This window comes from Podarcis vaucheri (genome assembly GCF_965113315.1).
Source record: "Podarcis vaucheri genome assembly, chromosome: 15".
Taxonomy (NCBI): domain Eukaryota; kingdom Metazoa; phylum Chordata; class Lepidosauria; order Squamata; family Lacertidae; genus Podarcis; species Podarcis vaucheri.
Window position 1 is genome coordinate 2,375,270 of NC_138753.1, and position 21,514 is coordinate 2,396,783.

General features: G+C 52.4%; 3 protein-coding genes across 7 annotated transcripts in view; 1 reads left to right on the top strand and 2 right to left on the bottom strand.

Moving 5' to 3' along the window:
• Positions 1–348: 348 nt before the first annotated feature.
• ABHD15 (abhydrolase domain containing 15) lies at positions 349–6,291 on the bottom strand. Its single transcript, XM_082201866.1, has 2 exons — positions 2,910–6,291; positions 349–1,103 (listed from the first exon to the last, which is right to left on the bottom strand). Exons 1-2 carry the CDS (start codon positions 3,755–3,757, stop codon positions 578–580), a joined length of 1,374 nt encoding a protein of 457 aa, XP_082057992.1. The 5' UTR covers positions 3,758–6,291; the 3' UTR covers positions 349–577.
• A 100-nt stretch (positions 6,292–6,391) lies between these two features.
• Positions 6,392–15,149, top strand: TP53I13 (tumor protein p53 inducible protein 13). 2 transcript variants are annotated; one of them, XM_082201902.1, is made up of 6 exons: positions 6,392–6,524; positions 7,966–8,040; positions 11,863–11,991; positions 12,186–12,350; positions 12,438–13,047; positions 14,810–15,149. In XM_082201902.1, exons 1-6 carry the CDS (start codon positions 6,435–6,437, stop codon positions 14,932–14,934), a joined length of 1,194 nt encoding a protein of 397 aa, XP_082058028.1. In that variant the 5' UTR covers positions 6,392–6,434; the 3' UTR covers positions 14,935–15,149. The 2 variants fall into 2 exon arrangements, with proteins under 2 accessions (XP_082058028.1, XP_082058029.1); XM_082201903.1 differs by lacking the exon at positions 6,392–6,524 and adding an exon at positions 6,570–6,633.
• Positions 15,150–16,023: 874 nt separating this feature from the next.
• GIT1 (GIT ArfGAP 1) overlaps positions 16,024–21,514 on the bottom strand; it is a 49,330-nt gene continuing 43,839 nt past the window's right edge. For 2 of the 4 annotated variants that reach the window (XM_082201767.1, XM_082201765.1), the window contains 5 exons: positions 21,084–21,170; positions 20,567–20,643; positions 19,765–19,947; positions 19,167–19,230; positions 16,024–17,573 (listed from right to left, as the gene is read on the bottom strand). In XM_082201767.1, the coding sequence (XP_082057893.1) occupies positions 17,361–17,573; positions 19,167–19,230; positions 19,765–19,947; positions 20,567–20,643; positions 21,084–21,170 (624 nt within the window). In that variant the 3' untranslated portion in view covers positions 16,024–17,360. Of the gene's footprint in view, positions 17,574–19,166; positions 19,234–19,764; positions 19,948–20,566; positions 20,644–21,083; positions 21,171–21,514 lie in introns of all 4 variants that reach the window. The other 2 variants (XM_082201766.1, XM_082201764.1) reach the window with 1 other exon arrangement.

Here is a 21,514-nt window from a genome sequence, read left to right on the forward strand (position 1 = left end):
AGGAAGAATGGATGAAATTTAATGATTATTTAGTTAAATACATTAAGTTAAATTAATTGGAAAAAGCTTGCAATTACCAGTTAGGCTTAGGATTTAAATAAGTAATGTGATGAATTATCATGTTTAATGCTGAATTGGGAAGATAAAATGATGTTAAGTGATTAAGTTTATAAGAATTTTGATTTGGAAAACTCTTAAAATGATATGCATTGAAATTCAACTAGGAGGATACAAGGAAGTCACTTAACAATGTTAACAAGATTAGCTTTAATAAGGTTATGATTTATGTTTGTTTATTTGTTAGTTAATTTATTTAGTTTATTTGTTAGTTTATTTGTAAGTTTGTTGTGTTTATAACTCTGTGAAAATCAATTTTAAAAATTGAAAAAAAGAAGAATTGCAGCGAAATTCAGCTGTCTTTATGGGCACCACAGGCAAGAACGATGTGGGCCAAATATTCTGTCGCTCCCTTTCCGCAAGGACAGAGACCCTTACATCCCTTAGTACCCGGCTCATTTGCCCTTGAGGATTCCTGGTTCCTGGTTGCTCCACAAGTTGTGCGCAGCCTGTTGCTCTGTCACCGTGTGTACGACCTTTGCCAGCTGAAGAGGTCGAGGCCAGGCAGGGCGGCCCCCCTGTTCCGCAGAGGGCCGCGCCGCCGGCAGCAGCGATGCTGGGCAGTGGCTGTCCTTCGGCGGGGCTTGTCCTTCACCCTCTCTTCCCCTCGGAGAAACTCCGCCAGGGTCTGCAGGTACTCCAGCACCACTGCGTTACCCCAGGAGCCTTTGGGATCTTTCCCGAGGAATCCGCAGTGTCCTCCGTGCGGACTCAGCAGCAGGAAGAAGAAAGGGTTGCTTTGGAAGAGCTCCCATGGGATTGTGTCCTCGGGAGCCCCTCGGACGGGGTCATCGGCGCTGCAGAGGCACAGGACAGGCACGGCCACCTCGTCCACGTCCCGCAGGGGATCATTGCTGGCCCAGTAGGTCTCCCAGCTCATCTTCTGCCTCTGCTGTGGGCAGAAGAGGGCAGCTTCAAAAGCTCGCAAGGAGCTGCTCCCAAGGACCCTGTCCATCTCCACCACCTTCTCCAGGGCCTCGGTGTACCTGGAACACAGAGCAGCAGGTGGGGAAGTTTTTTTCAGGCTGGGCTCCGCATTTTCCAGGGGGCCACATGCCAGGGGTGAGTGGGGCCGGAAGGGAAAGCAAGCAGGGCAACAAATGCAAATTGTACCTTTGCACAAGAGGCTGATTTCTGCAAACACCCTGCTTCTCTATCCAAGAGGCACCATCAAGAGTTCTACGTGAGGCTACCTTTGAAGGTGACCCGGAAACTACAACTAATCCAGAACACGGCAGCTAGACTGGTGACTGGGAGTGGCCACCAGGACCACATAACACTGGTCTTGAAAGACCTACATTGGCTCCCAGGACGTTTCCGAGCACAATTCAAAGTGTTGGTGCTGACCTTGAAAGCCCTAAACGGCCTTGGTCCAGTATATCTGAAGGAGTGTCTCCACCCCCATCGTTCTGCCCGGACACTGAGGTCCAGCGCGGAGGTCCCTCATCGCGAGAAGTGAGGTTACAGGGAACCAGGCAGAGGGCCTTCTCAGTGGTGGTGCCCGCCCTGTGGAACGCCCTCCCACCAGATGACAAAGAGAAAAACAACTATCTGGCATTTAGAAGACATCTGAAGGCAGCCCTGTTTAGGGAAGCTTTTAATGTTTAATAGGCTACTGTATTTTAATATTCAGTTGGAAGCCGCCCAGAGTGGCTGGGGAAACCCAGCCAGATGGGCGGGGTATAAATAATAAATTTTTATTATTTATTATTATTATTATAAGGGGTCATTGAGATTTTTAAGCACAGAAGGCAAGCTTGCTGGGTTAGGACAGTGGCCCATCCAGTCCAACGTGCTATGCTCAAAGCCACCACCCTGATGCCTATGGGAAACCTGCAAGCAGGATTCGATCTCAAGAGCAATGTCTCGTGTGGTTTCCAGCAACCAGCATTCAGAAGCAGCATAGCCACCTCCCGCTTTGGAGGCAGGGCAGAGCCAGCATGACTAGCAGCCGTCGGCAGCCCTCTCCTCCTCCATGAATTTGTCTAATCCTCTCTTAAAGCCAACCAAGTTGGTGTCCATTGCAGCCTCCTGTGGCAGGGAGTTCCACAGCTGAACTGAAGGAGGAGTTCCTTTTGAGCTTCTCATCACTTCCCACCCCGGATCGGTTTCCCCCACACGAAAGGGGGGGGCACCCACACTTTGCTTTTTCAAAGAGATCTGATTAAAAGTCAGATCCTGTAAATTTTAATCTGGGCTTTGAAGACCACAAAGCCACAGCAGGAAGTGGGAAAGAGTGCCAGTCTTTTCGCTTCCTCCATCACCTCTAGGAACTGAAGGGGGGGTAGCAACCACCTTCACCACGTAACGGCCATGGGGTGGGGCAGTATGTGTGTTAGGGGGCCTTCAGGAGTTTTATGGGTTCCCCCATGTGCACCACCACCAGTTCAGGCTATTGGCATGTGGTCAGTGGACTAGGGAGACTAAGATAGTCCTCTAAATGTTCTCCTTGAGCCCAAAGCCTGGAAAGCCTCTGCCCAGGTTAGGGAGGGAGGCATGATGCCCACATGAGCAACACCAGGCCATCAAGGCATCATGCTTGTGACATGTGCCCCCCCATCTCCCTCACTGGCCCCTCTGGTCCTAACTCTTCCCCTACGAAAAATGTCACCGCATATTACTGGTTCAGGCCCTATTCCCAACCCTCCAAGTGTCCCTATTTTCCAGGGGCAGTCCCGGATTTACAGAAGCCGTCCCGGTTTCTGATTTGATCTCTTCATGTCCTGCTTTTCCTATTTTCATCAGAGAAATGTGGGAGGGCGGGCTATGCCAGAAGCTTTGGGAATACCCACCTGCTGACGCTCCTCTTCTGGGGCAGGAGGAGACTCCATTCATACAGCCAAGGGAGCCCGGCCTCAAACCAGTCCTGGGCCTTCAGAATGGGTGAGATGCAGGCAGCGCCACACAGGTAGCTGGACGAGCCACATTCGCCCAGGTAGGAGAGCAGCAGGCCTGACCCTGACCCTTCGCTCGCGGCAAACAGGGTCCTGGTGGGGTGCCGGAACCGGATGTATGCCACTGCCTCTTTCAAGTCGTCTGGGTCGCCAAAGGGCTGCAGCCTGGGGGTGGTCAGTGGGCAGCCGTTGTGCCCACGCCGGTTGAAGATGACCGGATGGTAGCCTTGCCGGAGGGCCAGTTGGCACAGCTGCTGGACGTTCCTGCTGATCGCGCCAGTGGCGTTGGGCACCACCAGGAGAACCGCTGTGTCAGTGGCTTTCCTGCCTCCGTCCACGGGACCGGACACCCAATCCAACGCAACGATGCCCTCATCCGCCAGTTGGAGGTGGTCCCTGGAAAACTCCAGTGGGCGATCCGGGGGCCACAGGAGCTGCACAGCAGTCTGCAGGTTTGGCCACCGCTTCCAGGACCACCGCTTGGTCTCCAGGTGGGCAGAGCGGCAGAAGCTCTTGACCAGGGCCTGAGCGAGGGCAGAGGGCTTGCAGATGAGGCGGCAGCCCCCTACAGGAGACCCCCGCTCTTCTCCCAAAGGGACTCCAGCAGCCTTGTGCTCCTCCTCCGTGAGTCCCTGTCTTCGCGGCTGCCTCTTGCCTTCGGTGGATCTGCCGGGAGGAGCCTGGGGCTGCCAGAACCACCAGGTGAGGAGGGCCAGAAGGATGCAGCCCGCAGCCCAAAAAACCATCGCCTCTAGGCTGCTGGGGCCTCAGGCAAACACCTCACTAGAACTTGCTGAGAGTCTGGCCAGCTTTTTCTGGAGCTAACTGGTGCTTGGTTACTTAAGCAAATAATTTATTTGTCTGAGGGTTGCTGGGGGGGGGCGGGCAGGAAAGCAGGGGTGATGGGTGTTGCTCCTACAAGTGGGTTAACCCTTCTGCTTCCAGAGCTCTTCACCTTCTGCTTCCAGAGGCCCAAAGGGGGATGATTATCCGCAGTGCTTTTTTCCCTGGGGGTATACAAAGGTATGCAGCACAGGCACCTTTTTCCTGTAAGAAAAGTACTGGTTAAAAATCTGGCACTAACTGTGAGTACCAGCACCATTCCCCCCCCCCCCAGAAGAAAAGCCCTGATTATCCTGTATATTAGCTATTCCCCCTCTCTCCCAGCGTCTCCTGCTTTTGTACTCTGCCTCGTTCAGCCACAAGGTCTGGGTGGCACTTTCCCCTCTGTAACCTTTGCTCCTCTGGAGGTTGCTGAATTACGACTCCCATCAGCCCCAGTGGCCAGGGATGATGGGAGCTGTAGTCCATCAGCACTTATAGAACCATAGAAATGTAAGATCGGAAGAAACTCCAAGAGTCATCTAGTCTAGCAATGCAGGAATCAGAGCAAAAGAACTTCTCACGGATGAGTCTCTGGCGTCTGTTTAAAAACGTCCACTGAAGGAGAGGCAACCCACTTTGGAGGGAGTCTGTTCCACTGTCAACCAGCTCTTGCCCTCATGAAGTTCTTCCTAATGTTGACTTGGAATCTCCTGTCTTGCGACAGGCCTTCATATTTGAAGACAGCTTTCACATCCCCTCTCAGTCTTTTCTCCTCCAGGCTGAGCATCCCCAGCTTCCTCAACCACTCCTCGCAAGACTCGGTCTGCAGACCCTTGGTTATCTTGGTCCTCCTCCTCCTCTGCCCACCTTCCAGCTTGTCAACATCCTTCTTAAATTGTGGCGCCCAGAACTGGACACAGGTACTCCAAGTGCAGTCTGATCAAGGCAGACTAGAGAGGCTCTATCACTTCCTTTGATCTGGACACTAGACTTCTGTGGAGGGCCAAAGGTTCTCCACACCTGACTTAAGGGAACAGGTGGCTGCTGGAGATAGCCTGGCTGCAAATGCTTTTCTTTCTTTCTTTCTTTCTTTCTTTCTTTCGCGAACTTCTACAAAATCTGGGCAAAGTTATTGCAAGCCTTATTTTTTGCTTGGTTTGGGCTTTATTCCTGTTTGCTGCCATTGCAATCGGGGCACAACTGTTCATCAGATTTCACATACATCCAATTTTTTTGCATGCAATTCACAGCTCAAAAAAAAAAGGGACCAAAATATATTTTAGAAGTGTGTTCCCCACCCGAAATGTGCTGCTCCTGGTTGTTTTCAGTGGTGATTAGTCCTGGAGGTGAAATGGGGCACTGCTCCACCAACCCCCACTTGCCCTCATCCAGTCCAGAGGGTGGCCCTACCCATCAGCTCCCCCCCCCCTTTAGTCTCAGTGTTGTCCCTTGTAGACTTCAGCGGGGGTGAGGTGGGAAGCTTGAGGACAAAACTGGAATTTGTTGTTTCTGCCTGTCATTGGCTCTGGCGCCCCCTACTGTTAAACACCCTGCCTTCTGCCCTATCAGTCCCAATGGCAACCAGCCATCACTGGGAGAATTAGTTAGCCTTTAATTGTTCCTTGCTAATTATTCTGTTTTCAAATCAAGAGGCTGAAGACTGACGTTCCCCACGCTCCTTTCGATGCGTCCATCTGGCTGTTATGACTCAAGGCTGATCAAAAACTGACTTCCATCCATCTGGTATTCTGGAGCCTTCCTCTTCTTAAACAGTGGATGTGAAAATTAATAATCAAGACGACTGACTGCTTGGATCTAATTTTAATGCAGAGAAATTCAAGGAGGAGCATGCCACTGTTTCCAAGTAAGTAGGTAAGAAGAGCCTGCTGGATCAGGCCAAAGGGGGCCGTCTAGCCCACCATCCTGTTCTCACAGTGGCCAAACACCCTAAAGAATCTAGATAGACTGCCTCTGGACCTGGAGGTTACATAAGACGAGCCCAAAGAAGGCAACCTCCCAGGATTGTTTTGAGGATAAAATCCGTGTGAGCGAGGACTCTGTAAACCACGTGGAGCTCCTTGGGGCAAAGGTAGGATATTATCATAATAAAATGAATAAAAGCAACCTCAGAAGAGCTTGCTGGCTGCCGCGTATCGGGGCAAAGGCCTGTTTAGCCCGGGATTCCTGTTCGAGCAGTCAACCCGCTGCATCGTTAGCAAGCCGGCAAGTGAGACCCGAGGGCACCCGCCCTCTCCAGCGGGGAGAGATGCTTGCTCGCCCTCATGGCTGGCAGCCACTGATCTCTCCGGTCGTGCATTTGTCCGATTCCCCTTTCCAGCTGTTCGAGTTGGTAAAGAGGGATTTCACCAGGCGATCAGCGCTTGCGAAACGGCATTCCCTCCCTGGCCCGTAACCAGCCGGCTCGCTCTTTCCCAGGCTCCGCCTTCCCGCCGAGCTTGGGGCCCGGCGCGCCCGGAACTCCGACGGCCGCCAGGCGGTGCGCTTTTACGCGCAGAGCGCACGGGAGGAGCGCGAGGAGGCGGCGCCCGGGGGACCAGCCCAGCCTTCTCCGGCCCAGCCCAGCCGCCGCCGGACCGGATGGGGGAGCCGCTGCTGCTGCTGCCGCCTCCGGGGCCCCCGATCCTGCTCTTCTTGCTCAGCCTGGCGTCCGGCATCGAGGCGGGGAAGGTGAGGCAGAGGCGGCGCGCTCTTCTTGCCAAGGAGGGAGGCGTTCTGGGGCGCGGGGCTCCTAAGTCCGCCTCCAGAGTAGACCCATTGCACCGAGATGGCCTTAAAAGTTAGTGGTAACTCGCCGCGATCTGTTGATTTCAGGGGCTGCAACGCTCTCGGCGGCGGCTTCTTTTTTCAATCCCTCGTTTGACCAGGAGAGCGGAGACTAGCGGTTCCAGAACTGGAGTCGGGCTTGGGGTGGGAGTGGGGGAGCTTGTGTGTTTTGGCCCCGAAGAGAAGGTCCCGAGTCTCCGAAGGCGGTGGGCCGTGAATCCTGTGAGGCTGTGGGGCACGCTCTGCACGTGCTCAGAGGCTGCTCCTAAATTCCAGCCACGCATCTTCTTGAGGAAACCCTCGATCGTCTCTCCGCCCCCCTCCCCCGCCTCCCGCCACCCAAACTTTCCTGTCTGCACGGCAGTGAGCCAAGCGCTGTCTTGGGGTGGGGGTTAAGTGCACACGTTTTATAAAGTAGCAGACTAGTACCAAAACAAACTTTTGAACGAAAAACAAGTCGCCACTCGGCCTGTTGGGTTGGATCCAGCGTTAGTCATACGCAGAGTAGACTCACAGGCGCTAATAATGGACGTAAATAAACTAAGAGCGTTAAGTTTAGTGGATCTATTCTGAATAAAACTTCCTTTCCAATGCATTGCCTGTTAATTGGGGTTCCAGAGGAGCAGATAGGACTATCAAGCTTTGAGCCTTATTAAAAGCTTGGCTGAAACCTGTTTAGGTACAGACTGGCCATTAAAAGTTGCTGGCAGGACATGGTAGGAGACAGGTGGGCAAATAATGCCTGCTTTGGACCACTTCCATGGGGTCAGGATGCTCTCCTCTGGGCCCAATCCGTGACCTGCAGTTGGGGCTTTTGGCTGCTCCTAATAAACCAGAAAGGAAGAACCGCCCCCCCCCCATGCTTTTAAAGCAACACATTCAAATTTTTCACATTCTGAGGTTGAAACATGCTGGCTCCCTCTCCTAGTCAAATTTCAAAACTCTGCACTTGGTGTGATTAGCAGCAGATAGCCTTTCCAGGGTGCCTTTTGCCCTCCCCTGGGGCCTCTGAAGGTTTTGGACCACAACTACCATCTGTGGATCTCCAAGGCCTCAGAAAGGGACCCCTTTCTCAGCCCAACCTGGAGATGCTGTTAGGGATTGAAGGTGGGACCTTCTGCATGCAAAGCAGCTGTCCGATCACTGAGCTATGGCTCTTCCCCTAAAAATGAAATGTAGGTTCTAGTCCTCATGGTTCTGGATTAAGGGCAGGATTGAAGAGGTGAGGACAAAACATAGCTTGCCTTGGAAAGGAGGGTTTGGTGAATAAAAAGCATGGTGTGGGGAGAGAGAGATCTTTTGGGGGAAGGAAATTCTAAGTTGTTGTTTGTTTTCTTCCTTGCAGCCCAGTTTTCAACAAGATCTCCCCTCCGAAGAGCAATATCGCTGTCGTGGGGTATCCTGGCCAATCCCTCAGCAGGTAGAAAGCTAGTAGCTCTGAAGCCATAATCATCCGAAAACATTTTCAGGGGCATTGGTACCCCAAAATAAAACATTTGCACACAAGGTGTCCAAATTCTCATACCCCAAGAAGCCAAATTCTCCTGCCCACATCATCAAAAATTCCAGTCAGTTTGCATGATTTTGCATAATTTATTCTGGTTTTGCAATTCACGGCAAGGAATCAAAATCTCATTCATACTACTCTCCTTTAGCTTTTGAGTGTGAATCACATGCTTTTTTAAAAAGCATATATTTGGAAGGGTACTACTCTTAATAGCCATTCCTGTGCCTTGGAAACACCTTTTAATTTAAAGAGAGGAATTTTGGTTGGAAACGGTTCTTAACTTTTCCTGGAATGTTTGTTTGACCCGCCTGGTACCTGGTGGGTGAGAGTTGGAAGTTGTTCTGCCTGGTATGCTTTGACTCTGGTATCTCTCTTTGTGTATTATCTCTTCCCTCTCATCTTATTCCCAGTGCTTGTTCTAGAAATTTCTTTTATCTACTAATTTTGCTAGCGCGCGTCGTGGTTGCTAACCCGTATACTGGCTTCTAAACGTTGCTCAGTGCCTTGGCCGTTTTATGGTGTAACAATGTTTTAGGTAAATAGGAATGTAAATAAGCTGAACTTTGCAGGAAGCTGGATTGTGTGTGCCCCATTCCAGAGTTTAAGAACCTGAGAAATGAGCCTGGCAGGATCAGGCCAAAGGGGGCCCCTCTAGTCCAGCATCTTCTTCTCACAGTGGCCAACCAGGTACCCCAAAGCCAAACCCACAAGCAAGACTCCCCACTCCCCACTTTGGATTCCCAGCAATTGGGATTCAGAGGCACTGGCTGCCTCCGACAGAGGAAGGAGAACATAACCATTGTGGATAGTAAAAAAGGTAAAGGATCCCTGGACAGTTAGGTCCAGTCAAAGGCGACCTTGGTGTGTGGCGCTCATCTTGCTTTCAGGCCAAGGGAGCCGGCATTTGTCCACAGACAGATTTCCGGGTCATGTGGATAGCACGACTAAACCGCTTCTGGCGCAATGGGACACTGTGACGGAAACCAGAGCGCACGGAAACGCAGTTTACCTTCCCGCCGGAGCGGCACCTATTTATCTACTTGCACTTTGACGTGCTTTCGAACTTCTAGGTTGGCAGGAGCTGGGGCAGAGCAACGGGAGCTCACTCCATCGCGGGGATTCGAACCGCCGACCTTCTGATCAGCAAGCCCAAGAGGCTCAGGGGTTTAGACCACAGCACCACCCATGTAGCCATCCACTTTTACCTTTACCTTGTGGACAGTAGCCATTGAGATCCCTTTTCTCTGTGAATTTGCCCCATCTTTTAAGGCCACCCTAGTTTGTGTCCACAGCACAGATTCTCAGTGTGTTCACCTTATATGTGTTGACCTGTTCTCTTCAGCCTATTAATGCATATTATTTATTTTTAAACCCTTCTGCACTGCCCTTCGCCAAACAAATTCCAGCTGCATTTGCAACGACAATTAGGTTAAAGTTCTTGATAAAAGCGGGGCAATTAAAAGGACAAATCAGTCCAGGGGTTAATGGCGAAAGCTTGGTTTTAGTGATCAGCAAATTTCCAAGTGAACAAAGTAGTCTCTCCCTGCCTCCAAGTACTGAAACAGCACCTAGAGGCTTCTTTCCATAATTTTGCTGTATCTTGACCCATTTGGCTTGCATTTGGAGTGTGGGATCGGGGCCTCCAGTCTGGCTTCAGACTTGATGGGGATCTGGTTCCGGGAGGATCCTATTTCTTCCCTTCTCCTTTAATTCCCAAAGCATGCAGAGGCGGGAAAAGGGTGTCCCCTGCTTCTCTCCCATTGGTCCCCACCCAAAGCCAGGGGCGCCTCCCTCCTTCCTCTGGGCCAATGAGAAATTGCCCAGGTGGCATTTTGAAGGCGGTCTCTCTCCTTCTTCCCCCTCATTCCCCACAGAGAAACATGGGAAGAACGGAGAAGCTTCCTTGTGCCAGGATTCTTGCCACCTGCTTTGCGGACAGAGGAGGCATTTTGAACTCTGCTAGCAAAGAGATCGTTCCCAAGCTGATCAGGCCCCATTTCTGCACGGCTTGGCCCAGTAAGAACTTCGGAAAGAAGCTGGATCAGGCCAAAGGGGACCCCCCTAGTCCAGCCTCCTGGCCTCACAGTGGCCAAAGACACCTTAAAAACTCAGCAGCCAAGATTGCCTCTGAACCTGGAGGTTCCCTAAGAACATAAGGAGAGCCTGCAGGATCAGGCCAAAGGGGGCCCATCTGGATCAACCTCCTGCCAGATGCCTCTTTGGGGAAGCCCACAAGCAAGACCTGAGCACAACAGTGGCAGCTCTCCCCACTTGTGATTCCCAGCAGAGTTGGGACACCAAGGGTCATCTAGTCCAACCCCCTTAGATTTGTTTATATCCCGCCTTTTTCTCCAAGTTGCTCGATGCTTTCCCACTCCTCATTTAAACCCCATGACACCCTGTGAGGTGGGTTAGACTGAGAGGCGGCAACTGGCCTAGAGTCACCCATGGCTGAGTGGGAGGATTTGAACCCCAGTCTCCCAGGTCCTGGTCCAATACGCTAACCACTACACCACACTGTCTGTCTGATATCCTTACTCTGTGAGCCTGGGAGAGGCTGGCTGCCAGAGGGGCCCCAGAGAGTCCAGCATCCTCTTATCACCGTCGCCAACCAGATGTCCCACAGGGAAGCCAGTTTTTGGTGTGCTAGCCTGAAGGTCCTCTTTATACGGAATCTCGTAACCTGTCTCATGCCTGCTTGTGACACATGCATTGCCCCATGTGGCGGCTAACGGATTGAGGTTGAATCCTGACAAGACAGAAGTACTGTTTTTGGGGGACAGGAGGCGGGCAGGTGTGGAGGATTCCCTGGTCCTGAATGGGGTCACTGTGCCCCTGAAGGACCAGGTGCGCAGCCTGGGAGTCATTCTGGAGTCACAGATGTCCATGGAGGCGCAGGTTAATTCTGCGTCCAGGGCAGCTGTTTACCAGCTCCATCTGGTACGCAGGATGAGACCCTGCCTGCCCGCAGACTGTCTCACCATGCTCTAGTTATCTTCCACTTGGACTTCTGTAATGCGCTCTACGTGGGGCTACCTTTGAAGGTGACTCGGAAACTACAACTAATCCAGAATGCGGCAGCTAGACTGGTGACTGGGAGCAGCCGCCGAGACCACACAACACTGGTCTTGAAAGACCTACATTGGCTCCCAGTACGTTTCCGAGCACAATTCAAAGTGTTGGTGCTGACCTTAAAAGCCCTAAATGGCCTTGGCCCAGTATACCTGAAGGAGCGTCTCCACCCCCATCGTTCTGCCCGGATGCTGAGGTTCTGGTGGTTCCCTCCCTGCGAGAAGCAACAAGTTACAGGGAACCAGGCAGAGGGCCTTCTCAGTGGTGGCACCTGCCCTGTGAAATGCCCTCCCATCAGATGTCAAAGAGAACAACCACCACCAGACTTTTAGAAGACATCTGAAGGCAGCCCTGTTCAGGGAAGCTTTTAATGTATTATGGTATTTTAATATTTTGTTGGAAGCCGGCCAGAGTGGCTGGGGAAGCCCAGCCAGATGGGCAGGGTATAAATAAATTATTATTATTATTATTATTATTATTATTATTATTATTATTATTATTATTACCACCACCTGCCAGTTCCAGACCTGGCTTGCCGGGGCCAAAAGTGTTGCCAAGCCCTAGAGAGATGCGGTTGGAGGACTGACCATTAGGAGATATCACCCAAGGTCTGTAAATGGTATGTGAATATCTTCATTTCTTTAAAAAGTCTTCTCTCCATAGGATGGGGGCATCGTTTTTCTCGACCACCACTGCTCTCCCCTGTTCCTCCGCAGACAGCTGACCCTCCTGGCCCGAGCCTGCCTGCCCCACCAAGTCCAAGCCCCGCATGACGGCCCCACAGGACATTGGGTGAGTGTGCTGGGCAGAGGCTGCCAGGCAAGGGAGAAGGGTCCCTGCCATTGGCCCTTCAGGATTTGGGGAGCAGGAGGAGGAAACCACAGAACCGTCGTTGGGAACCGAGGGTCATCTAGTCTGACCCGCCACAGAAATCACGGCTAAAGGGGCTGTGTTTACTTTGGCTAACCAGCTCTCTTGCTTTGCAGCCGCTGCCGCTGGCAAAGGCAGACGTGGCCCAGGCCGTCACTTGGCTTGAGAGCCACATGGCCCAGCAGATGTCTGAGAAGCACCCAACAGGTGGGGAACGCTGCCGTTTCCTGAAGCGAGCGTCTGCGGCGGGCAGAGGTTTGTGCCCGACGCACCTGGCACAGGTGAGGCGACGGTTGGTTGGTGGGGGAAGGGGAAGAGCGCTGCAGGAATCACCACCGATAAAATCCTGACCTCTTTCCCGTTCCCAGGCTTTGCAGAAGCTGCTCCAATGCTGGGAAGCCACCCGTGATCCCCGGAAACCGCGGAGACCGGGTAGGAAGCGCCGGGCTCTTCGTCGCCGGGCAGATGGCCTTCTGCAAGCAGACGTGGGTGGCGGAAGGCATTCCGCAATCGCCAGTCCCATGAAAGGCCCGCCTCCCGTTACCCTGAGCTTGCAGGCTGAGCAAAAGGGCATTTCGGAGTCAATAGACCTCGGCGGACAGGCGCAGCCGAGTACGACGCCCCTGCCAGGCGGTCTCTTGGGGCAGCAGCCCCTTGTCACGCAGAACATCCGCCCCTCACTGCCCGTCCTGCGCACCGAGGCAAGAGCGGCCGGCGGCACGGGATGCCGGTGTCCAGATGGAGGACTCGGCAAAGCGCAAGGCCACGAAGGCAGGAAGGAAGCCAGAGGGTCCCAAGGGGGGGTCCGTGTCCCCACCCCACGCACCGAAGAGGCGGCCTGGGCAGCCAGTGCCCTCACTTTCCTGCTGGTGGTGCTGACCCTCGCCATCCTTTACACCCGGCTCCACCGGAAGTGCCGCCGCGGCAGAAGCCTCTACTGGACCACGAGCACCGAGGAGGGGAGCGACACAGTGGCTGGTGAGTGGCCCGTGGGGAAGGTGGGGGGGTCTCAGCCCTCCCCCCATGCAGTGGGGCAGTTGTAGCATATACACATATCCAGAGCTCACTCAGTGCCCAATTTTAACCTCTGGGGAAACATTGGATATTTACAGTAGCAATCTAAGATTGGATAACCTGCGGAACTCCTGGCCACAAGATGCGGCCTACTCGAGCTCCGTGCTTGACAAGGGGGGTGGGAAATGCTGGTTGCTGGCTGTTGATAAACTGCGGAACGCTCTGCCACAAGATGCAGCCTACCCCTGCTCTGTGCTTGACAAGAGGGGTGAAGGCTTAGAGCAGACGGGAGGGGAAACTTTGGCTTTCCAGGTGCTGCCGGACTCCCAACTTGCAAGCACTCCAGCCGGGATGACCAGTGGGTCAGGGATGATGGGAGTCCAGCAGTGCCAGGAGAGCCGCAGCTTTTCCTGAGATTTTTGCAGTACTTCTGGATCAGGCAAAGTCATTCTGGGGGTGAATATTCACAGTTACCGTCTAGCATAGCTGAAGGGGTCTCTGCATTCAGGCAGCCCACCTCCCAGTTACCTAGAGGTGTGGTGGGCCATCCCTCACTGGAAAAGTTCACGGCAGAGGTTGGAACCATAGAACACCAGTCCTGAAAGACCTACATTGGCTCCCAGTTCGTTTCCAGGCACAATTCAAAGTGTTGGTCTGACCTTTAAAGCCCTAAACGGCCTCAAAGGCCCAGTATACCTGAAGGAGCGTCTCCACCCCCATCATTTTGCCCGGACACTGAGGTCCAGCGCCGAGGGCCTTCTGGCGGTTCCCTCACTGCGAGAAGCCAAGCTACAGGGAACCTGGCAGAGGGCCTTTTCAGTGGTGGCGCCCGCCCTGTGGAATGCCCTCCCATCAGATGCCAAGGAAATAAACAACTATCTGGATTTTAGAAGACATCTGAAGGCAGCCCTGTTTAGGGAAGCTTTTAATGTTTGATCTTTTATTGCTATTATTATTATTATTATTATTATTATTATTATTATTATTATTATTATTATTCTGCTGGGAGCCTCTAGAGTGGCTGGAGAAACCCAGCTAGATGGACAGGTCATAAATAATAAATTACTACTACTAATAGTAATAATAATAATAATAATACAGTGGTACCTCAGGTTACAGATGCTTCAGGTTACAGACTCTGCTAACCCAGAAATAGTACCTCAGGTTAAGAACTTTGCTTCAGGATGAGAACATAAATCGCACGGTGGCAGCACTGCAGCCCCATTAGCTAAAGTGGTATCTCAAGTTAAGAACAGCTTCAGGTTAAGAACGGACCTCCAGAATGAATGAAGTTCTTAACTCGAGGTACCACTGTAATTTGGAAACGGCCATCAGCTAGTGAAGACCCAGATGCAAATTTTCATTCAGGAAGAGTCTTCTGTGTTTGCCACCCAGTTGTTTGATCGGTTTTATACCTGATGAGATATCTCTAGTCCTACTTTAAGATGCTGTGATTTAGACCAGGGACATTCCTGTTGCAGACTGATCGGCATCCCAGCGATGTGGTCCCCTGCCTAAAAATTAAGTGGGGCTGGCTGCAGTGGGGGGGGGGGATAACTGCTTTGCTTGGCCCCGTGGTGAGGCATGGAGGGTCCCCTATTACGTTTCCACATCTCCACGGACCCAGAGTCGGCAGGAGACTTGGCTCCAGAGGGTCAGCAATGGGGCTGGCCTCCCCTCTTCCTGCCGGCTTGCAAAGTCTTTCCGATCCTTTCTCCTTTTGCAGCTGTGATCAAGCGGCGTCTCTTCTCCGCCCAGACCCGGCGCAAGAAGCGAAGTCGGCAGCAGCAGCAGCAGCTCCCACCCAAGGCGCCTCTTCTGCCGACGTCCACCAGCGACAGCTCAGATTAGGGATGACCCTCTTGGGTGGAGACGTCCAGCTGAAGGCCTCCCGGAAATCTGGGCTTTGCCAACGGAGCAAAGAGGAGGAGGTCGTCTGTGAGCGAAACTTTGGCGTTGCGGTGAAAAAGCAGCCTGACCGTGGTCTGTTTACTCTCCGGAGGAGCTGGCTCCTTGCCTTCGTTTGTTTTTCTTACTCAATAAAATCTTTTATTTTTGCTACGTAAGCAGGATGAGGCATCCCTAAAGCAAACGGGAGGTTTGCAGATCGGGGGAAAGGCACACTTTGCGCTGCAGGCACAGAGCCCAATCTGTTTTGCGTGGGTCGGTTTTCTATAGCCATGAGGACTAGGCGCTTGGGGTAGCGAAAACTGTCCTGTGAGCTGCATGCCGGCAGCCAGGGAAGTGCAAGTGGTAGGAAAAGGAGCCTCCCCCCCTTGAAACTTTTCTTTTTGTCGAATTTTATAGAAGGGGGTTGGGCTGGATGACCCCCCTGGGGTCCCTTGCAGCTCTACAATTCATTGATTTTATCAAAAGTTCAAGGACACTTTCCAGCCTGGCCAAAGCACCCAAGGAGAGCGTGTGCCACCTGGGACTAGGCTGCAGAGAGAGGGGCAAAGGGCCTGCCTCCTGGCACTGACTGGCAGTCACTCACTGGGGCTATTTTTAAGGGATTCATTTATTACATTGACGCAACACCTTTTCTTCCAAGGAACTCAAGGTGTCGTACGGGGTCCCCCCCCCCTGCATTTAATTGCCACAACACCCCTGTGTGGTAGGCAAGGCTGAGCCAGGGTCATCCCCAGTGAGCTGCATGGGGATAAATTTGAGCCCTGGTTTCTCGCAGGTTCTAGTCCAAGGCTCTAACCATTATGCCACACTGCCTTGCACTGGTTGAGGCTGGGACCTTCTGCTCTACCGCTGGGCGATATTCCTGTCCTAGATCCAAGGAACATGCGCATACTCAAAACACAGGATCCTTCCAGGGCGGACGAGACATTCAGCCGGTTCTGGGGGTAGAGTAACGGGTTCAAATGACCTCTATATGGTGTGACCGTTTTTAGAGGGGAGGAAATAAGTTATTCCAACGGGGCAACCCCGGGAGATGCTCACATCTTTTTATTTGTTACAAATGTACAGGACAAACAAGATTTCCAGCGCAGTGCCCAGATGCAGCCCTCCATAGCCATGTGTCTCCCCCACCCCACATTCCCTCAATGGCCTGAAAAACTTCACAGATTTCAAGGGGGCGGGGGGAACACGACTGGCCAGTGAGGGGGAAGTGGGGGGGGACTGATTCTTTCCTACGGAGGCAAAGGCAGACCCCATACTCTCCCCCCCCAAAAAAAAAGGAATGATGGAGGGATTTGGGGTGGGGGTGGGGAGTAGTGATCCAGCCGGAGGTTTCCGGGGAGGGGGGGAATGATGCCCCGACCCACAGCACCTAGACGTTGTAATTCCAGTGTTAACACTATTAGGGGAGGGAACCTGGTGAGATAAATACATTTGGTGTTTATATATCTCTCTATACATATATATATATCGGTGCGTGGTCAGGTGGGTCAGGAATGGGACACATAACAGTTCCACGCACTATATGGGAAGGTGGGGAGGAAGAGGAGGAGCAAGAGTAGTGTTTGCAAGGGGGGAGAGAGAGAGATTTGACTCCCTTCAGGAGGACCCCCGCCCTGCTAAAAAGGGCAGGAAAAGCTAACCTGCGGCCCTTCAGGTGTGTCTGGATGCGTCAATTCCATCTGCCTCTGGAGCCGACTTGGGTCACTGGGCTGCGATTCCTGCCTTCCAGAGGGTTGGGCTACATGAACTGTGTGGCCCCTCTCCAGCTAAGGGTTCTAGACTTGAACTCGCAACCGCCCCGAGCAGACAGCAGAGGCGGGGTTGATTCTGATGATGACGAACGCAATACAAGTCCAAGCCATTTGTCCACCCAGGACTGTCTGCACTGACCGGCAGCAGCCCAACAGGGGTTCAGGCAAGGGGCCTCGCTCCCAGCCCTGCCTGGAGATGCCGTTGGGGCTTGAACCCGGGACCTTCTGCATGCAAGGCGGGGGCTCTAAGGCCTGCTTCCTCCTGGATCTTGAACGCCACACAGGTACGCCGCCCCCCCCCCAGTGCCAAAGGATGGGAGATGGGAATATTTACAGGGGGAGATTTCTTCACTGTGCAGGCATCCCAGCGCCATGGGGCGTGTGCCCTATAGGGCCCCGATCCTGCCCCCCCACAAGCTGCAGTGGGGAGTGTTGATCCAACCCAGTCTGGGCAGGTGGGCTGATTGGCAGGGAGGGGGGTGGGTGAGTCGGTGGGGAAAGGACACTTTCAAGTGGCTGCACCCCCCAAAATCCTCCAGTGGGGAAGAGAGGAGCTGGGGGGCAGGGAGGAAGAGGGGCTGCGCCAGCCTCGCCCCCCCGCCTGCCCACCCTTCACTGCTTCTTCTCGCGGGTGGTGATGGTCACCAGCTGCTTGGCGGCCTTGGCGATGTCGTAGGCACACTGGATGACCTGTTGGGTCAGGAGCTGGTAGTCCACGGGGGCCCCTGGCTCCGGGGGGACCGTCTTGCGGCACTCGCTCTGCAGGCGGTAGGCGCTGGCGTTCAGCAGGCGCAAGGAGCTGCGCACCGTCTCCAGAGCCGGCTTCTGCGGAAGGAGCAGAAAGGGAGAGTGGCGTAAGACTCCCAACTCAAGTCCAGAGGTCCAGAGTTCAAGTCTAACCTCCTTATTGTGAACTCACAAGGCGGCCTCCCAGCCTCACTGCTGACTAAAGGGACTATTGTCTGGCCTACACAGCCAGTTCGGAGTAAGGGCCTGAATTAGCCCTGCACATCCAGCCAGTTCGGAGTAAGGGCCTGAATTAGCCCTGCACATCCAGCCAGTTCGGAGTAAGGGCCTGAATTAGCCCTGCACATCCAGCCAGTTCGGAGTAAGGGCCTGAATTAACAATACCCTTCACCAACCCCAAAAACATGTGCAGAATGTTTGCCTGTTTTGCTTTACATTTCCAAAAGTCGTCATCATTAGGCGGTCAATTTTTTAAAAAATGTATTTCCTAAAAGTTATATCCTGCTCGATCATAGGAAAATAACATCGCAGTGGTTAGACTTGTTCATCTCTGTGTGTATGTAAAAATTCAAAATAATGGGGGGCGGCGGTTGAAGGGAGGTGGAAGTTGGAGCTTGGCTGCTGGGGGATGGGAGAGGGTCCCATGTTGCTGCCCCCACCCCCGGCCCTATTTTAAACGATCACTTCCTACTTCTAAGGAGCCCCTTAAGAATATGAGAGCCTGCTGGATCAGGCCCATGGCCCGCCTAGACCAGCATCCTGTTCTCACAGTGGCCGAACAGATGCCCCAGTGAAAAACCTATAAGCAGGATCCGGCAGGAGAGAAAACTCTCCCTGCACTTTCCAGCAACTGATGGTGGCCGTGCCTGCCTCCTGTGGCAGGGAGTTCCAGAGTTTATTTATTTTTTAAAAAAATAATTTATTAAAGTTTCACAAACAATAAAAAATTTCAAAATTTAAACGTAAGAAAAACTTCAAGAATAAAAACATACAAGACCAAAACATATAAAAAATGCACAGTAAGAAACAATTAGCAAAAGAAAAAAGGGAAAAAGAAAGGAAGAAGAGAACAACCAAAAAACAAAACAGAAAATAGGTTAATATTTTCATCTCTTATACTTCATTCGCTAGTTTCTTGACCTCCTCACACCTCCCATTTTGTATTCCAGTTCAAATATTAAATTCAGCAAATCCTTGCCCTCTAGCATTTATCCTTTATCAATCCCCATTTACATTTTCTTAAAAATCTTTTTACCAGTACCACTTCTTTTCAATCAGACATCATTTTAACATTCCTTAAGGGAGTTCCAGAGTTTAACTGCACTGCCTGAAAAATGATTTTCCTTTGTCTGCCCCAAATCTCCCAAGATTTCTAGTGGTACGAGAGAGGAATTTTTTTCCCGATCCACCACCTCCACGCCAGGCGTCATTTTACAAAGTTCCACCACGCCATTTCTTGCTTGTCTTTTCTCTAAACTGCAAACGGCACTGCAACTTTTCCTCATAGGGGAAACTTCCCAAGCTCTGCAACATCCTTTGGGAGGTGTTACATCCTGGAAAAGCCCCTGGGAGTGGAGTCCGCTCATTTTGAGGAAGTTTGCTGGGCTGGGAAGGAGATTTCCCCGCCCAGACCCCTCTCTCGGCAGAAGTGGCTCTCCCGCTCTCTCCTACCTTGGGGAAAAGCGACGCCATTTCCGTGACGGCAGCGTGAATCTTCTCCGAACAGGGGACGAAGCTGCTGGGGTTAAGAAGGGACAGAATGAGGCCCAGGCCCAGAGCACTGACTCCTTTCCCCATAGCTGCGTTGCTGGTCTTGCCAGTTCCCCACCCCAGTCACCACATTACCCAAAGTCCCTTTAGGGGTTAAAGAAGAAAGCAAACTTTATTCAGCAGAGCAATTCTGATTCTTTAAGAGCATTTGAGGGAATCTGCTGCCTCCCCAAGTCCCAGATCTGGGAACCCCCCCCCTTGCTAAGGAAGCGGCAAGCTCAGAGCAGGGACTCGTGCATAGACACACAACAGGCAGATGTCCTCCGAAAGGAGCCAAATCCTGCCGCTGTCTCCCCAGCGCGAACAACTGCATGACAGCAACAGCAAAAGGTATACCAAAATGACAACCTTGCAGAGGCTGGCTAGGCGGAAGACCAGGACTGAGAATCATGCAGAGATGCAGCAGGCACACTCATTTTCATTTCTCACGGCCCGCCACCAATCTGTTTCCACCCCATCTTGCCCTCCCCAGGGGATTCCTGGAGGGATTCATCCTGACCTGTCGTGCTTGAACTCCTGGGCAGCTCGGAGGAGCTCCTGGATATTCTTTGTGACCTGTTCCGTCTTGAGAATGACGTCTTCCGTGCTGGGCAGGCCCGGGTCCAGGTCGCCTTCCAGTGGTTCAGGTTCTGGGTGCAAGTCATCGTCCTTGCTGAGATCCAGCAAGCGCTTCCCGTCCATGCTGAGAAAGGAGGGGGGGAGAGAGAGAAGCAGAGTGGGTTTGGGGGCAGGGAAAGATGCTACCCTCCTGATCCCTGATGCCAACTCAGATATTGCCATCATCAAGAGCCAGGGAGGGTGCTATTTCTAGGCAGGGAAGACGGAGAGCGCCAGAAGAATCTTAATTTCTGTTTAAAGGAACAAAGTAAGTTCCTAGTCCTTATGGTGGGTGAGGGGAGAGAGAGAGAGGAAAACCACAGAAGCGTGGAGAATTGCTGAACAAGATTGTAAAGGAGAGGGGAGATATCTGAGCTGCTTACATGACCCTCACATCCCAGTTTGTCAAAACAAGGATTGCACAAGAGTCGCATAATGCTAGCAGGTTGCAGAACCGAACTTCCCTCAACGCAGAATTTGGCTTGCCGGCACCTGAGGGGTGTCTCCAATGAAACTCTACTCAGAGTAGGCCTACTGCAGAGAATGGACTTAAGCATCTGTATATATTTTCACTGGCTCTGCCCCCAGGATAACTGAACACACTGGCTGCAGCCTGGAATTCTTAGTCACTTTTGAGGTCTTCTCAAGCAGCTAGTCCTGTGCAAGTTCCAGAAAGGGATGCCCTGCACAGCCCTTGCCCTCACCTGAGTGGCAGATCCCCGCCCTGCGTGTTGTCATAATCGCTGTCTGTGCCGCTGCCATGTCGGTCCAGTTTTCCAGTCTAGGAAGGAGTGGGGGAAGAGATATTGGGCAGTGTTAAAAGGGGGGCTGGCAGCAGGCACCCCTGTTGTGTAACCAGAGCAGAGGCTTGCTTTGCATGCAGAGGGTTCCCAGGCGTCTCTAGTTTAAAGGAACTGCAAGAGCTGCTGCCGGTCAGAGCAGGCAATACTGAGCTAGGTGGACAAAGAGTTCAGCCAGGCAGGGAGTGGGTGGAGCCCCCTATTTTGCATGCAGAAGGTCCCGCGTTGAATCCCCGCCATTGCTGAATAAAAGGTGGCAGGGCTAGGAAAGGAAACACACACACACACCCTGATGAGACCCGGCATAGCTGCTGCCGGTCAGAGCAGACAGCATTGAGCTAGATGGGCAAAGAGTCTGATCTAGAATAAAAAGGAAGCTTCAGACACTCCCAACCCCAAAACCAGAAATGTCATAAGTCACCATGTGACGTCCGCTCTCCGGGGCGCAGGACAAGAGGGGAGAAGACTGAGGGAATGGCATTGAGGAGATGGAGCCGCCTTTCCGTATCTGAAAGGGAGAGGGCAGAAGGCAGCCGTTAGGCAAACACAGAGAGACCGGATTCCGATGGGCAGAGGGATCACTTGGCAGAAGCCCAGGAGATTTTCTTTTCATGTCTTCTGTCTGGGTGCGGCCCCCGGCCCCCAGTAGCAGCCCAGAAGGAGCGAGATATATTGGTTTTTACGCACTTTTTCCAGCATATCATCCTTTTCAAAAAAATTGGCTATCACAGCCTAGGACTCCCTTCAACCTCGACTGATGGTTTTCTAAAGTCTTTTCTAATTGTGCATCTTGTTACTATAATTATTGCTACAAATTCATATCTTAAATATAACTATTCTGAATTCTCTTCA